The sequence below is a fragment of the Balaenoptera ricei genome, chromosome 8, assembly GCF_028023285.1.
Source record: "Balaenoptera ricei isolate mBalRic1 chromosome 8, mBalRic1.hap2, whole genome shotgun sequence".
In the NCBI taxonomy this organism is placed as follows: domain Eukaryota; kingdom Metazoa; phylum Chordata; class Mammalia; order Artiodactyla; family Balaenopteridae; genus Balaenoptera; species Balaenoptera ricei.
The window spans coordinates 33,966,947-33,984,568 of NC_082646.1; the positions used below are offsets into that span (position 1 = coordinate 33,966,947).

General features: G+C 37.3%; 1 protein-coding gene across 1 annotated transcript; it reads right to left on the bottom strand.

Annotated features, from left to right (window-relative positions):
• Nucleotides 1-359: 359 nt before the first annotated feature.
• On the bottom strand, nt 360-16,954 carry BIRC3 (baculoviral IAP repeat containing 3). The gene is made up of 9 exons (XM_059930513.1): nt 16,835-16,954; nt 9,446-12,591; nt 9,239-9,338; nt 7,496-7,574; nt 6,657-6,705; nt 4,828-5,070; nt 1,456-1,710; nt 1,146-1,187; nt 360-1,029 (listed from the first exon to the last, which is right to left on the bottom strand). The coding sequence occupies exons 2-9, from the start codon at nt 10,296-10,298 to the stop codon at nt 836-838; spliced, it is 1,815 nt and encodes a 604-aa protein (XP_059786496.1). The 5' UTR covers nt 10,299-12,591; nt 16,835-16,954; the 3' UTR covers nt 360-835.
• Between the last annotated feature and the right edge of the window lie 668 nt (nt 16,955-17,622).

Genomic DNA, 17,622 nt, shown 5'->3' on the forward strand with positions numbered 1-17,622 from the left:
CTAACCAGTGTACTTTTCATGTCCCAGAATTAATACCAAAGTGGAGAAAATAAAACTAGGGGCTTTTCCCAATGGGTAGGGCAGGCATGAGACTTCCTTGAATGAATCAACAGACAAATGAATAAAGAAATTTACTGGGAAGATTATTTGATTTTGACTCAGACATCGTATAAAATCCTATAGATTAAAGCCAGGTGTGGTTGACCCCTGTGCTCTACAAGTATAAATGAAGAAGCATCTTACAGAAAGGGATCTAAACTGTAGTTCAATATTCAAGAGGTCTTAGGGAGGGATGGAAGGAGGCTGGGAGTCAGTAAACTATCCGATTATCATAGAAATGAAGGTATTAAGAACAAGCGTAATTTTGATTGCTTTATTAAAATGTTCCTCACAGAATTCTTTATAAAAACATCATGTCCTGAAAAAGTCATTCAACAAACATCAAGACCTTCTATGTATAGGACATTGATGGAAAAAGCAAGAGAATCCATGTTCCTGATCCTTAATACAGCTCCAAAATATTTAAAATTCTGAAAGTTCAGTTCAAAATCTTAAATTTTACTTCACTTACAATTTCAATAGTGCTGAAATTTTCCTTTAGTATTGTGCTTATAGTGCTATCCCTGTTTTTTGTTCACGAAAACAAAAGCCTATCATTCCCTTGCTACATAAAATATGTATGTTCATGTTTTACATAAATATTTATATAAAACAAAATTGTTGTAAATAAATAAGAAATCTTAAAGAAACCAAATCAGTATCAAAGTTAAAATTACAATACATGTAAACATGTAATCTACTAATTCTAAAGTTTAGACAAAGTTTTAGATCTTCTTCATGAAAGAAATGTACGAACTGTACCCTTGATTGTACCTCTACAAATAGGGCATTTTCTTAGAGAAGGGGCACAATCTTTGCAAACTACTAGGTGACCGCAAGGAATAAACACTATGGACACTTCTTTGTCCATACACACTTTACATGTTCTTTCTTCTTGTAGTCTCCTCAATTGTTCTTCCATTGGTAAATCTAAGAAGAGAAAAAAAATTTTAATAAAAGGCAATTTGCTGCTTCTCCTCCAATGAAAAGCCAAGAAAATAAAAAACAATGTTTTCTACTGATTTAAATTATTAATACTATTTTACCTGAAACATTTTCTGTGGGAATGTATTTTATGTCTTGTTGCACTAAGGGAGAAAAAGCAAAAGTATTACTATGACAAATAAGATTAACAATATTTAGTCACAGAATATATATTTTTAAACTAACAGTTTAGACTCTGGCCAAATACTATAGATAATTTTCATAATGTCAAGGCAATGAAAGCCTTCAATCTTTTTGTACAATTAATAGTTTATAAATTAGGTTGAATTATTTTCAATAATCACAAATCATTAATAAAAGCGTATTTTCAATTGACCTAGGAAGTTCCAAAAGTAATTTTCCAGCACTCACCAAATAAATGCTGGTATAACATGGGGTCAATTTCTTGTAGAGAGTTTTTGAATATGGTGGCTGCAAAATTTCCTTTTACTAAGATAGTATCAATCAGTTCTCTTGCTTGTAAGGATGTCTGTGTTTTTTGTTTAATAACATCACGTTCTTGCTCGCTAATCACTCTGGCAGTTAGTAGACTATCCAGGATTGGAAGCGCACAAGTCAAATGTTGAAAAAGTGCCATTCTATTCTTCCGGATTAATGATAGGTCATCTTTATAGAAAAAAACACAAACACAATCACGTTCAAACTCTGTCCACAAACTTCCTTCCACATATACACATATAACTGAATGAAAAAACCATAATTCATAATCAGTTGGCACTGAAGTTGATTGCTAGCTTTGGGGGTACCTGATGCCCCGTGCTTGATAATAACTCTAATTATAATAAGAACTAACACTGAGCACTGTGGTAGGCACTTTCCATGTATTAACTCATTTCATCTTCACAACAGCCCTTTGAGGTAGGTACTAGTACCCTTATTTAGCAGATAAGAAAATAGAGGTACAGTGAGGCAAGTAAATTGCTAAAGGATGCACAACTAGCAAAAGTCAAACTGAGGCAATTTGGTTTCATAATCTATGCTCTCTACCATTCTGCAATACTGCCAATCCTTTAACCAAATAAAACTTAGAACCAAATAAAACTGAAATTTTAATCCAATCTAGTCAAAGTGGGGAAAGGCAAAATCAAGGGAATTAAAATGATAGAACATTTTTTTCTTAAATTATCAGTCACCCATAAAACTTCTTTAAAGTTCTATTTTAAGATGAAATTATTAATTAATTATTATTTCCCAAATTTAGACATGATATTGCTATTACCTCAATGTTTTATAGTAAGGGGGGAAAGGCACTAACAGCATTTTGAAAAATAAATCCTACTTGTCAATACCTTCCTGTCCTATACGATCTCTGTATTCTTCTTCCAAATCTAGATTTTGTATCTAGTGGTAAAATATTTTACATTTGAAACTCTGCAATTTTATTATCTCTTTGGAATATGACTTATGATTCCAAGTTTATTAATTAACTATCATATAGTTTTACCATGATCCATAAAGCTTTTCTATAAAATAAAAAGAGAAGTTGGGCTGTCTAAAGAAGAATTATTTGAGGGGAGATGATCATTAGATTTTAGAAACTCTCACTTTGTCAAATAATAGGACATATAAATAGAACTGTTTAGTAAGGAATAAAAAACAGTGCTTAGTCAGAAAGTCCAGCCTCGAGATATACATTCTGAAGAGAATTGAAGCTCTGAGAATAAATGAGAAAAGGATCAGGACCTAGAACAGTGTCTGGCACAAAGTCAATGTTCCACAAATACCTGTTGAACAAATGAACCATCAGGCCTTGGCAATTTCAACAGTAGTAGGAACAAAGAAATAACAGCCAGAGGGATGGAAGAATTAGAACTTAACATATTGTTAAGTAACCTATGGTTAAGAAGTAGTGATATTTTAGAAAATTAAAATATAATTTATACTTGATGTTAAAGTACATTAATTTTTTAATTACATTTTACTTGAACTAATGTAAGAAGTTCTCTGAAATTCTTAAGATTTCTAAAATTGGATTGCTAGTAGCTGCAGAAAATAGTCTCACTTCAAAGTCATAGACTGTATTCTGGTTTATAAGAGGTGAAGACTTGAATAAACCTTTGAAGCATATTATTCTTTTATCTTGGAAAAAATATCCTAAGTTGCCTCTTTATTTACTCATCTGTCAAGAAATCACTCACTTACTGTTCTGGGAAACTATAATCAGTAACGTAAACGTAAGTATTTTCATTGTCATTCAAAAAAATATTTCTTGAGCACAGACTATATACAGATACTGTGCTAGGTAGTATGGATATAACAGTGAGCTGAGAAGCTAACGGGTATTTTTGATAATCCAAGTTATTGTATACTGTTGACTTGGAGTCATCTCTGGAAACTGTTGATTTTTTTTTTGGAAGAAAAATAAGTATTTTATAGCTGGATGGCTTTAGACTTCTAAGGGTCTATAAACAATTGTGGAAATGGGTGTTCTCTTCTTTGAGCAGGTGTTCACTGACAACCAGTGGTAAGACTGAGAGGACTACAGGAAGGACATGCAGCCCTATCTTCACTTCACAATGAAAAGGAGAACTTGGCTGGGCAAAGATGAACTTGGACTACGTTGCTGCTATACTGGTGACATGTAGAACTGAATAATTCACACTTTGGTAAATAGAGGATGCTGTATTCCTATGATCTGATATGTTTGTCTGGGTTGGCCAGGGGTAGATTTTTCCGGGAATGGAGTGGACAATCTCACCGTCAACCATTCTGGGAAGAAAGAGGTCCCAGATGGCCTTGGACAAGGATATGGGGCAAACCTTTCTCATTCTGGGCTTTGTGGATATTTGGGGGCCTGAGCTTTGCTTGGGACTTTCCTAGTCATTTGTTAAAACTGGCCAGAGCTAGAGAGATGAATCAGGAGCTAGGCAAAGAGATTCATGAGGATGGGCTTAGGGGCACCAAGAGAGGCCACATACAATTATAGCTGTCAACTGCCATCTGTGATGTAATGCCCTTCTGTTATCCCTAAATCTCCAGTAAGAGCTTGTTAAAAGTTGTAGTCTGTTTTCAGCTGTGTTGAAAGGACTCTTGGATCTGGTCCATGCTTCGGAAGGAGTGGCAAAGGAGAGATCAACATTTCTCTTTGTCCAGGCCAGAGTGATGATGGCAGTGGAGCAACCAGATGAGAATGAACATGCTCATCCAGAGGAGGGGATGAGCCTCAACACAGTAGAGGCAACAGGGAGCAGACAAGGCTAGCATGGAAGGGCATGGATAACTTGTCTTGGGAGAATGGGAAACAGTGTCTTAGAGCTCCCCTAAATAACAGAGGGGCACTCCAAAGGGGAACTCGGTTCTTGTGTGGGCAAATAGGAAACTTAATCATAATCTGTACATTAATTTATAGTCACAGGCTGAGATACACTGTTATGCTAATATTAAAATTAGTAATTGTCCCTGATCCCACCCCAATTTATAGCAAAGAGGAGTGAGCAACTAGTCTGGGATCAAAAATGTGCCATGAATAATTACATACACAGTCAATTACCCAGAATAAAAATAGAAATTAAGAAAAAGCAGGAAACAATGCTTTCACTCAATATATTTACTTATATTTTCAATTTACTAATAAGCAACTCAAATATATTTTAATGTAAAAAAAGTTTTCAGAATTCAAATGCAGAATATTGAACTTAAAATCCACTGGATTGACTATATTTTCAATAACTTATGTACAGTGACATCCTTACAGAAATGGAGACTGTAAGTAAATATGTGTACCTGATTCTTTTTCCTCAGTTGCTCTTTCTTTCTCCTCTTCCCTTATTTCATCTTCTGCATTAAGTAAATCTAATACAAGATCACTGACAGTTTTGTAATTCTCTCCAGTTGTTAGGATTTTACTCTGAACTGTCTGCTTTACCAGCCTTCTACTAAAGCCCATTTCCAAAGCAGCTTTAACAACAGGTGTATTCATCATGACTGCATCTTCTGAATGGTTTTCTCCAGGTCCAAAATGAATAACTATACGGAATAAAGAATTTAAAACATATTGGGATAGTCTGTATATTTTCTAAATTGCGAGTTATTACAATATCAAAAACATAAGGCCCAGAAAATGTGTAGGTACTATTTTGTATTACCTTTCTTAAATTTAAAATAATGATATACATGTTCAGTCACTAAAATAGGAATATGGAATATTGCATTCAGATTCAAAATATGCATTATCTGGCATAAATATGAGTGGGAGAAAGAAACAGAATGTTGGGATCATCCCCACCAGCACTGAGATTCCTTTTTCCCCATGTTGAATGAACAAATGAGCTTTCTAAATCAAATATGTTTAACATAATTTTGAAAGAGGCCAAGTGTAATCACTCATATCTATTACTGCAATGGCCTCCTAAAATATTGCTCCTGTCTAATTCATTCTCAACATTGTAACCAGAATGACTTTTTAAAAACACAAATCTGAATGTGTCACATTCCTTCTTAAATTCCAACAACAATTCCTTTGCTTTTAGGATAACATTCAACTGTGCCTTACAATATCTTATGCAATCTGGACCCTGTTTACCCCTTCAGCCTCATCTCTTGCCACTTACTCATTCGCCTTCTATCCCAGAAGCCACAAACTGACGGCTCTTGGGTCAAATTCTGCCTACAGTGCTGACCACTCTTAAGCTAGCCTGCTTCATTCATTTATCTGTTCACAAATCCTACTTCTAGCCATACAGAATTTTGTTCAGTTCTTCAAGTGTGCCTGTTCTCTTTTGTCACTTAAGTCTTTCATGTGCTGTTCTCTCTGTCAAGAATATTCTTTTCCTCCCGTTGTTATTTGGTTAACTACTATTCTTCCCTTTGATTCTGTGCTAAGACAAATACTTCCTCTGGAAAGCCTTTTCTGATCTTCCAAGTCTGGGCTAATTGTCCTGCATGTGCTCTCAGAGCACACTTTACTTTCCATACTGTTCTCCTATCTGTGTATTTGCCTGTATTCCTTAGACCACTAGCTCATGAGAGCAGGTGTTATGTTTATCCTGTTCTCTCTTTCCCCAGAATAGCAGAAGCACAACAAATATTTATTGAATTGAATTTAACACTAGATAAGGGAAAAGAGCTTGTTCAAATATTGGCTCTATCACCTTTCAAGTTTAAGGTGGTGGACAAGTCACTTAACATCTCTGAGCCTCTGAGTAACTATTGAAAAATGAGAATATTATTTTCTACTCTCTCCGTTTCATAGAAAGAATATGTATGCAATCTAATGTCATAGTGCACCCGTTCCCACACTGGTCTGAGAACAAGGGTTAGGCTGGATGTCTGAAGCTTGTTAAAACTATAGATGCTCAAGCCCCACCTTCAGATACTATGATTCAACTTAGTAGGGTTAAAGTGGAGACTAGAAATCTGTAATATTTTTTAGAGTTCCTCAGGCAATTATGATATGCACTAAAATTTGAAAAATACCAATAATGTATTTGAAAATTCATTGTAAATTATAAATCATAATATAAATGTACATTATTATAAGTATCAACTTTCAATCTTAACAGTATCAAATGGTTTTAATATTTAAATGTAGTAATTAGTATTAGTATACATACTTGGTGACTCTGCATTTTCATCTTCTGGATTGTCTGAAGTAGATAACAGCTACAAAAAAATGTATATAAATTAAAATGTAAATCTTGTTCATTGCAACAAAAATTAATCAAGAGACCTAATTTATTCAATTTATTGCAAACTGACTTGTTTACTGGCAACATAATTTTTTATGTCAAAAGCAGAATTTCATTTACATTCAACAGCATTTCTGTAGGCCATAAACCAATAGAGTTTCTTCATGTGTGCGTGTGTATGTGTGTATTAACAAATAAAATCCATTTTCATTAAGGCAGGAAAAGGGCTACACCTTTTCACTGACCTGTAAGACAATCACTGTTTGCCTATCATCCCAAAGATCTTCCATTTTCTGGGTGCTCCTTTGGGATAAGCTGGACCCTTTATTTCCATTGACTGTGGCTAGGAAGTGTTTGACCCTCAAACTATTCTCTAAGTTCTTACTTGCTTTTCTGGGAAGATTAGAAAGAGCAATACAATTATCTTCCTCAAATCCTTTTAAGAAAAATTTATATAGTAAAACTATTAAATGTTACTATCCAGTCAATTTTTTTCCTCAAATAATTTAATTTATTGCAACTTAGTTGAAGAAATACTCAGAAACATAACTTAAATATTATTTTTCAGAAGGTTTCTAATTCTGGATCTGCTGTTATCCAAAGACTAGCACTCTCTAAGATCATGCTGAGTGTTGAAAAAAGAAAATGTATTTTTAAATTGACTTGTCTTTTCACTAAAATACTACTCTCTGTAATTATCAGAAAATAATTTATCAGAAAATCAATTTAATGAGTGATTTAAAAAACAAAAAAACTGTCCCTACCTGTTCAAGTAGATGAGGGTAACTGGCTTGAACTCGACTGATGAACTCTTGTCCTTTAATTCGTATCAAGTACTCACACCTAAAATGTAAGCGAAATTAAATCTGGGGGGTTATTTTAATCTGGTCATTTGTAGACTACTAAATATTTCAAATGAACATAAACATAATTATAACCACTTGACTATTCATTTAGCTTATAGGCAGTGATAAGAGATACTGCACTCAAAGGCAAGATGATGTAAGCAAGAGGAAGGCTGTAACTGGTAATCGGCCAAGGCTGATGTGGATAAGGGTTGTGAGGCTCCCAGTCCACTGAGATAAGTAAGGCTGTCTCCACTCCGAGGTCCTTGCTGCTCTCTTCAACTATTCTAAGATTCCTAAAAACATTCTGAACATTCATAACGAGCCAAGGAGACAGGTAGAAATTTCCCTAATAAATGATACTGTTCATACATAAGCTTTGTATGTTTAAAAGCTGAAAATATACATAGAAAGAATGAGGAAGCTGAACACATTTTCTAAGAAGTCAGACATTCACAAGTTTGGTAGTTTCTAGGTAATATACATCCATGGTCAAATTTAAGTACGAAATGAATTCATGACATTACCAAAGCAAATTTACTGTTCTTTTTATATATTCACAAAATTACCACAATAGAAAGCTAGCAGCATTTTTTAAAAATGTCTATGTAAGGTGTTCTTTTTAATCTTCATAATTTTTGAACTCTGAAATATTTGGGGAGTGCAAAGTTCCTATAAATGAAGACATAGTATATATAAAAAATTATATAATGCAAATGTTAGGATACTAAGTTTAGTAATCAACACTAAAAATACTAAAAGTGTTGACCATGAAAAATATAATTATAGGCTACCTGATTTTAGTAAAAAAGGGAGAGTGTAAACAAGTATAGAATAATCAGAAGTGTTGACAACAAAGTGCTATGTAGTGATCAAAACAGATGAGATGGGTCTATATTTACTCTGATGACCCTACTTAACATTGTAACCAGACTGGTGCCTCTGATCTCCCTTAGCGAGCTCCCTTTTTTCTTTTTATCCATAGCACATATTATCTTCCAACATGCTATATAACTTATTTATTAAGTTTTTATTCATTGTCTGTCCTCTACTGCTGTAAGTTTAGCATATGAGACCAGGAGTCTTGGTTTTGTTCAACTGAGTATATTAAGCATCTACAATAGTGCCTGATAATAGGTAATCAGTTAATATTATTGAGAGGTGAATAAATGAAAATATGTTCAAAGCATGTTGACTGAAAAAAGTTTCAAAACAGTAAATATATCTAATTCATGTAAAATTGTATACATTTATCTATATATGTACATATGCATAAAGAGATGTCTCTGGAGGGATGTTCACTAAAATGGTGACTGTGGTCATTTTTAGGTGGTGAGATTTCTGGACATTTAAATTTTTTTTGTCTCTGTACTTTCCTACAATGTGTAACTTTGGTTTTATAATGAGTGTATGTTATTTTAATATACATGTATATATATTAATTACACACACAAAGAAACCCTAAATTATTTCCTCTTTATCTTAAATTTCCATCGAAACCTTTTAAGTAATTATTTTTCTAAGTAATCCCTCCTAAGTTTATTCATAAAAGTATTTTTGAAACAAAGACAGAATAAAGTAACAGTTGATTATAAGGTAAACACATATAACTCCTCTCACAATAATCACACACACTTGAAAAGAAAATTTCAAAACAATTACCTTGGAAACCACTTGGCATGTTCCACCCATGGATCATCTCCAGATTCCCAACACCTCAGCCCACCATCACAGCAAAAGCATTTCACATCATCACTGTGACCTAAAATTAATTTTGGACCAAAACTTATGAATACATATAATTTGACCACTAAAATGTATGAGATAACACATGTTGAATATTTGTTTTTTATTATCAGATTTTCTTACCCATATAATAAAAACCTGCACTTGCAAGCTGCTCAGGATGAACTGGAACACTAGAGGGCCAGTTACAGAATGTTTTGAAGCGGGCTGCATATGTCTGCATGCTCAGATTAGAAACAGTGTATCTTGAAGTGCCTTGAAGCTGATTTCCTAAAAATGGGCAGTTGGGGAAATGTCTCAGGTGTTCTGACACAGCATCATCCTTCGGTTCCCAGTTGCTCAATTTTCCACCACAGGCAAAGCAGGCCACTCTATCTCCAGGTCCTATGTAGTAAAAGCCTGCTTTTGCCAGATCTGTTGGTGACAGAAAAGTCAATGGCCACATCTGGAAAGTAAGTAATCTGGCTTTTTCGGTATTCATTGCACAACGGTAGGGACTTATCCTCAAGGCAGAAAAATCTTGATTTGGTCCAGAGTTCAAAAGACTTGATGGAAAGCTTGAATAAGAGCCACTGAAATAGCCACTGTTTTCCAAACTTGGAAGTAATGAGTGCGTGGAATTTGTTACTGAAGAAGGAAAAGTAGGCTGAGAAGTGGCTCCCGAGATGTTAGCTGAATTCAGATTTTGAACAAAGCTACAGCTAGGATACAACTTTTTATGCTTTTCAATAGGATTATCTCCTTGTTTCCAGTTATCCAGCATCAGGCCGCAACAGAAGCATTTGACCTTGTCATTCACACCAGTATAATAAAAACCAGCACGAGCGAGACTCCTTTCTGAGACAGGAACACCGGCGGGGAAAGCCGAATAGGTAGACATTCGGTACAGCTCACATGAAAAGTCATACTTCAATTCAAACATGTTGGCACTTTTCATCAAATTTGATAAGAATATGCTATTTTCTACTATGTTCATAATGAAATGGATGGGGAGGAAAAGGGACTAGCCTTTCTCTGGGGAGGTAGTTTTGTGCATGGGTTTTGATTTTTATTAATTTTAGTACTAGATTGAACACTAAGAACAGGAAATCTTTCATTCTTTTTTCTTCTATGCATTTAGGGTTACAGAATGGCAAGATTCTAAATCCTATATTGATACATTCTAAGGGCCAATTAAGTACCTGCACCTTTGTATACTCTTGCATACAATGTAAACATGATGCTACACAGTACCTTGTGATGAAAATTAAAACCCTTCATAAAAGTGTAGAGTGCTTTAGGTTATCAAGATGCCATTTAGTGTCAGGTATCTCCACAGGTAGGTCACCCTCTCCACTAGTATGCTTCAGTGACATCCAGTCAGCCTGAAGGTAAAATGTCTCACATACCTAGTTTGTTTTGGTGGAAAGCTATGCTGTGTAAGTGTTCTATACACACAAAAATATTCAAACTATGTTTATTTTGCTTTTTTTAAATTGTGAAATTTGGTAGCCAGAAAAAAAAAAAGCATAAGACCTACCTCAAAAGAGGGAAAGAATGGACTATCATATTTCAGTGATTCTAAGATGCATGTTTTAATATCTCTGCTATGGAGAGGTATCTTACAATTAATGAATGGCATGTCACATTTTAATTAACAGCATTTTTATTTCTTAGAGGTACATAAAATAATGGTGTGCTTTACAAATGATGACATCTTAGATTCAATGAAATACAGTCTATCCAAAATCTTGCTCAAATTAATTTTTCTTCCTACAACCATCTTATTAGGGAGAACAAAACAATTCAAAATTTTCTTCCAAATAAAGAGCTTAAGTAGTATCAGAATTGGTTCATACATCTCAAGACCTGGTTTCAAGATTTATTAAATAATAATTACTTCCCATAGATAGGTACCAGATTGCTTAGTCATAGCAATACCACTAGATCTTAGCAAATTAAACATTGCATTTCAAATAAATTATCAGAGATGAATATATTTGCTCACTTGGTCTTTTAGACTCAGTTTCATGCTGTTGAGAACCAATATCAAATCTCCTGATAATGGATTTACTTTTAAAAACACTCAAAAGTCAGAGTGCTGAGTCTGCAAGCTAAGATAAATAATCAAAAAAAAAAAAAAGATGGATAAAAAAATCTGGCTTTCATCAGAAATTATTTCACAGGTAGCATACCTTGAACCAGAATTTATCATGACAAAAAATAATAGATTTATTTTGTCACAATCCACTTCTTTTGAACAGCAGAGATCTCAAAATTCAGAATTTCTCAATTATAAGTAGCTTTTAGTAAGTAGGTTCTGTGTCAATAATGTCAGTAATAACCAATAAACAAGTCACCATGGTTTTTTTTTCTAGAAGTGTTTTGCAAGCATGCTTCCTGGGTCCCACATATGTTGGGGCTTTTTACTGCAGACTTCAATGCTTTATTTCCAGGTGGGAGAAGAAACATATCTAAATACCAGTGAAAATTGCCCTCAAAGGTGAATTATTATGTCTAACTTCAGTATTCCTTTCATTCTTGGTGTTACTACTGTCTCTGTGTGAATTTTCTTTTGGAATAAGTTTGTTCATTTACCAAAATGTAACCATCGAGTCATCATTCTCATTCTAATTATTCTCAGAAATAACAGCCCATTTGAACAAACTAAAGTTTTGACTTTCAAAATATCAACAGTCTTATAAATGGTTAATTTCTTTACCAATCATCACGTTTATCTTTCATACTTGCTCTAAATTTGTTGCACCTATCAAAAAGTTTTGTTCTTGACATTTCTTTGTCATCGCAGAAATCTTTTAACATGCCAAAGGTTTTATATGCATGTTTCTCTAATTTAGCAGAGGGTTGAATATTAACCCTTTGTTCTAGATAACTGTCACTCATTTTTAAATCTTTACCAAACACAGGTACTTTTTTCTATTCTACACAGCAGCCAGTGGGAGACTGCCTGGCCAACTTTGAAAAAGTAGTTCAACAATATGTCCCAGCTACAATCATTTCTTTATATCCACAAATCATATTCAGAATCAAACTTATTATTACTTTATAGTTATACCTCTTATAACCAGATCATATTTTTAAAATTAACATTCTTTGGATACCAAAAACTCCTGTTAACTACTTTGTTTATTCATGCACAAAACTACCTCCCGGAGATTAGACTAAGTCCCTTTTAAGAGTTTTAGGCCTCCATTTTGAGATGTTTTGACTTATAGAAAAAACTGGAATAAACCTAGAAGAAGTAGAACAGTTCGTCTCTTTTGTAAAACCTGTTAAAAAAAAAAAAAAAAGACAGTTTTAAAAGTCAAATAATTCATAGATGTAACACCATGATCTCTTTTTAAACATTTTTTCCAAAGCAGAGCACTAGTATTTACTGAATGTCTGTGACATACAAGGTGCTGTATTAGGTACGGCAGAGGCCAAGAAATCCCACATGAAAACCAGAAGGCTCAAACTGGTGGCCAGCAGAGGTATTATGTTTGGCTTGTACAGAATTGGACTCCAGCATTTCACTAATTTTTTTAACTTTTTATTTTGCAATTAATTTATACATAGAGAAAACTTATAAAAATAAGAGTTCCCACATATCCTGCACTTACATATCCACGTATAACCATAGAAACCAGGAAAGTAACACTGATACAATGCTGTTAATTAATCTATAGGCCTTATTTGAATTTCACCAGTTTTCCAAGTAAGATTTTTCTTGGAAAAATACCACAGTACGTTTAAATGTTTTAGTTAATTACCAACATTTTTTAAAAATTTATTTTATTTTTATTTATTTGGTTGCATTGGGTCTTCGTTGCTGCACACGGGCTTTCTCTAGTTGCATCGAGCCGGGCTACTCTTCGTTGCGGTGAGCGGGCTTCTCATTGCAGTGGTTTCTCTTGTTGCGGAGCTCGGGCTTTAGGTGCTCGGGCTTCAGTAGTTGTGGCTCGTGGGCTCTAGAGCGCAGGCTCAGTAGTTGTGGCGCACAGGCTTAGTTGCTCCGCAGCATGTGGGATCTTCCCGGACCAGGGATCGAACCCATGTCCCCTGCACTGGCAGGCGGATTCTTAACACCTGTGCCACCAGGGAAGTCCCTTACCAACATTATTTAAAAGTAAGAGATTTCTGGGCTTCGCTGGTGGCTCAGTGGTTAAGAATCCGCCTGCCAATGCAGGGGACATGGGTTTGAGCCCTGGTCCGGGAAGGTCCCACATGCCGCGGAGCAACTAAGCCTGTGCGCCACAACTACTGAGCCTGTGCTCTAGAGCTCACGAGCCACAACTACTGAAGCCCGCGCGCCTAGAGCCCGTGCTCCGCAGCAAGAGAAGTCACTGCAAGGAGAAGCCCGCGCACTGCAACAAAGACCCAACGCAGCCAAAAATAAATAAAAATAAAATAAATAAATTTTTTAAAAAAGGGATTTCTGTTTAAAAAAAAGTAATAAATAAGAGATTTCTGGACTTCCCTGGTGGTCCAGTGGTTAAGACTCCGTGCTTCCACTGCAGGGGGCGAGGGTTCAATCCCTGGACAGTGAACTAAGATCCCACATGCCACACATGGAGGGGCCAAAAAAAAAAAAAAAGTAAGAGATTTCCCATGACATTCTAGATCCCAACCTTATCCTGAAAAGTCAGAAGATCTGGCTACCGCGGGCATATATTCCTGCATGGCAACAATCAGCTAGTGACGAGCAGCGGCTGCACCCTTTAGGGAAGGCACACGCTCTCCCCTCTGGCACTCTGATACAGAGACTGTCAGTTGCTTTTTGTCACTGAGCTGGCACTGTTGTTTTTCTCACAGTAGAAATATGAAGAAAATGGAATTGTTCTAATACCTGTGTCTATCAAAAGTAACAAAAATGAAAGGTAAACAAAAAGGGACATTTTTTGAGAAAAATGAGAGTGACATATTTCTTTGTGGAAAGGAAGACTATTCCTACATGTTAAATATGTAAGCAAAGTGTGCTTTTGTTTAAAAAAGACACCCCTAGTTTTGTTCATTTATATCACCTGCCTGGCCCCTATGCAGTTGGGATTTCAAACCCCTTACACAGATCTTACCCTAAAGAAGCTTTGATGTGGAAACAAGGCATGTCTGTGGACATTTAGGCAACAGTTATACAATAAATATACAAAAATATGCCAAGATGCCAACCCTGGATCCATTCAAACTCTGTCTTAACCATTTCCGACACCTAGAATTATAAATGCTGCTGGGGAAGATCTACAACCTTGTAGACAGAGACCGGCATGACGTCAGACTCCACCTTGGTTGGCCCTTCACTATCTCTCAGCAATTCTTCTTAAGCCTAGCCCACTGGCCTATGCAACTCTTCTAACCCTTCAATACCTTCCTCAAATTTCTCCTCCACAACTCCCCATCTCACTTTCAGTAGATTGTTTTGCCTTCGATTTCTCAAAGAAAAGAGACATCATTGAGTAGTACTCCTTTCACATTCTCAAATCCATGCCCTTTTTGCTCACAACCCACTTACTGCCTCACTTAAAAGAATCCCATCCTCCCCCACTGGCCTCAGAAACCTTGCTCTTAACCCCATCCTCTTCATTTCTTCAACTCTCTCTACTGGGTCTTTTCCTTCAATAGAACAAGCATGCTTAATTCTGTCTCAGCTTTCAAATGAAAACAAAACCAAAAAACCCTCTTTCAACCCTACTTTTCACTCTAGCAACTTACCCTGTATCTCACCTTCACTTCACAACCAAATGAAATGAACAACTGTCTACGGTGAAGGTCTCCCAATACAACTGGCTTTAGCCAGCACCACTTAAAACCACTCTCTCTTTTTCTTTTATTTATTTGAAGTATAGTTGATTTACAATGTTGTGTTAGCTTCAGGCGTACAGCACAATGATTCAATTTTATATATATATATATATATATTCTTTTTCAGATTCTTTTCCCTTATAGGTTATTATAAAATAGTGAGTATAGTTCCTGTGCTGTACAGTAGGTCCTTGTTTGTTAGCTATTTTATATATAGTAGTGTGTATATGTCAATCCCATTCTCCTAATTTATCCATCCCCCGCCTTTCCCTTTGGTAACCATGTTTGTTTTCTACGTCTGTGGAAAACCACTCCCAGTATGAGTATCACCAATCTTTTCTTTCCCAAAACCAGTGGAATTTTTCACACCTGACACTGGGGTCCACTTCCTCTAAGAAATGTTCTAGTCCCTTGGCTTCTGATACCACTCTCTTGGGATTCCTCTTTCCTTTCTTGTGGCTCCTTCTCAGATTGGCTCAAGTCCCCAACCTCATCTCTTCTTACTCATTTCTAGTGGGCAACCTCCCTGATGCCAGCGATGTTGGGTGTGTCTATCCTCTGGGGCACTTAGCACATCCATGTCTCAGACACTGGAGTTTAAGTGTGCCTTTTCTCTCTGCCTCCCCCTAGTCTGTGAGCTCCTTCACAGCAGAACCGTGTTTCAGCTCTGTACCAGCCCTCCCACTCCTACCGTCCATTCAGCCTGGCATATAATGTAGACACTAAGACTTTTTCCTGAGAAGTGAATTTCGCTAACTTGACTGAGCCCCCCAGGACTGCAGCACCCTCATTTGCATGGTGTTAAGGACATCAATTTTACATTAATGACTACAAAGTCTGCTCAGTGATGGTTTAATACCAGGCTTTGGAGTCAGACATCTTGAGTTTCCAATATCATTCAGTCTCCGCATACCAGGGGTGTGATCCTGGGCAAGTGCTTCTTAGGACTGTGAGAATTAAACCTGAAAACACATGTGAGGTCTTCTAAGGGAGTCGTTGAATATAGCGGGTATTAGAAACACCTAATGTTAGCAACAAATAATGGCAAACAAAGTTAATATTACTGTTAGTTTAGGATCGGGTAAATACCTCCAGCACTTTACTAACTAGATTAAGAGCACTACAGGGTTTCCATGCTGATCACCAGGAAAACCACTAAAAATCTGCTCTTTCTGCCACCACTTGGGAACACTCCTCCATCTGTCCATTAAAAAAAGATTTTACTGAGTCCTTACTATGCCCAAGCTCTGCTTTAGGCTCTGTGCTGAAGCTCATCTGGCACCGTCTAAGGCCCGGTGATATCTCTTGGCAATCGAGTTAAACCAACTGTCAAAGCTTCCCCATTCCACTGACTCGCTGCAAAAGGAAAACAGGAACTGCACACCCGGCAGGAAGGCGGACGTTAAGTGAGTGTCGGCGAGGCAGCGCCGGACCCGGCGGCCCCACGGGCTGGAGGGCAAGTCTGGGCGGAGGCGAGGACCGGCCGGACCAGAGCGGCCGCGCCGGGAAGGGCCGCCCGGGCTCCCACTCTCTTCCCGTCCCTGGTCGGCTCGAGAGCCGGCCTGGAGCCGACCTCTGAGCCCTGCAGCAGGTCTGATCACCGTGCGCCCCTAGGCGAGCGACAGACGTAGCCCCCGCCCGCGCGGGACGCAGTGCGGAGACGTTGGGGGTCGCGCGCACGGACACACGCACAGACACGAACGGTCGCGTGCACGCGCACGCTCGCTCACTCACCTCAGGTCTACCGGCCGGCCTGCCGCCCCCGGCCGGTGCGCGGCAGTGGGGTTGTGCCGGCCGAGTCTTGGCGGGTGACAGCCGTCGCCCCGCTGTTCGGTGCGGGCTGGAGTCTCACGCTGCCTTTTAAACGTCTCCCTCCCCCCCACCCCGCTCCTCCCCTTCCCCACCCCCACCCCGCTCCATTTGTCCCGCACTCCTCCCAGCGGTTTGCTTGTGCGCTGGTGCTTTCCTCTTAAGACTTAGGGGAACTCCAGCGGTAATAACCACACACACTTCCCCTTAATCAGTGGCCTGGCAGACCCACTCGGGGATTTCCATGACCCGAAAAGCGTGACTGTTTCTTAACCGGGGCGTATCGGCGTGGCATTTACTGAAATACCTTTGCTTCTTTGTTCGTGGGTCAGAGGAAATCTTGATAATCTGTGAGGGGGAAGATGAGCATTGGTCAGCCTGACTGGAAAAGGTCCGTCTCCCACATAATAAAAAAAAAAAACCGCGAAACTTTGTGAACTCTTTCTGATAATTTTTACTTTTTGTTCTAATTCTGTTATAATTGTAAAGCATGAATGGAAATGTAGGGGTTTGTAAAAAAAAAAAAATCACAAGATTCTCCTTTTCAGTTTATTTTTAGCGTTTTAAAAGATTGAGATTACCATCTTAGTTTGCTATATTGAAATCTTTTTTTTTTTTTTTTTTGGTTCGTTGGTTGTCTTTATAACCAGGGTGGAGTTGGCTATAAAACAAATTCCGCCTTTTAGCCTTTTGTCTCACAGGGGAGACGTCTA

Excerpts from the sequence above, each read along its gene's own strand:
- BIRC3 (XM_059930513.1), bottom strand. The coding sequence starts at position 10,298 with ATGAACATAGTAGAAAATAGCATATTCTTATCAAATTTGATGAAAAGT. Across the intron at positions 9,339-9,445 it reads TGCAGGTTTTTATTATATGG|GTCACAGTGATGATGTGAAA; the intron begins GTAAGAAAATCT and ends AATTAATTTTAG. Across the intron at positions 7,575-9,238 it reads CATGCCAAGTGGTTTCCAAG|GTGTGAGTACTTGATACGAA; the intron begins GTAATTGTTTTG and ends CTTACATTTTAG.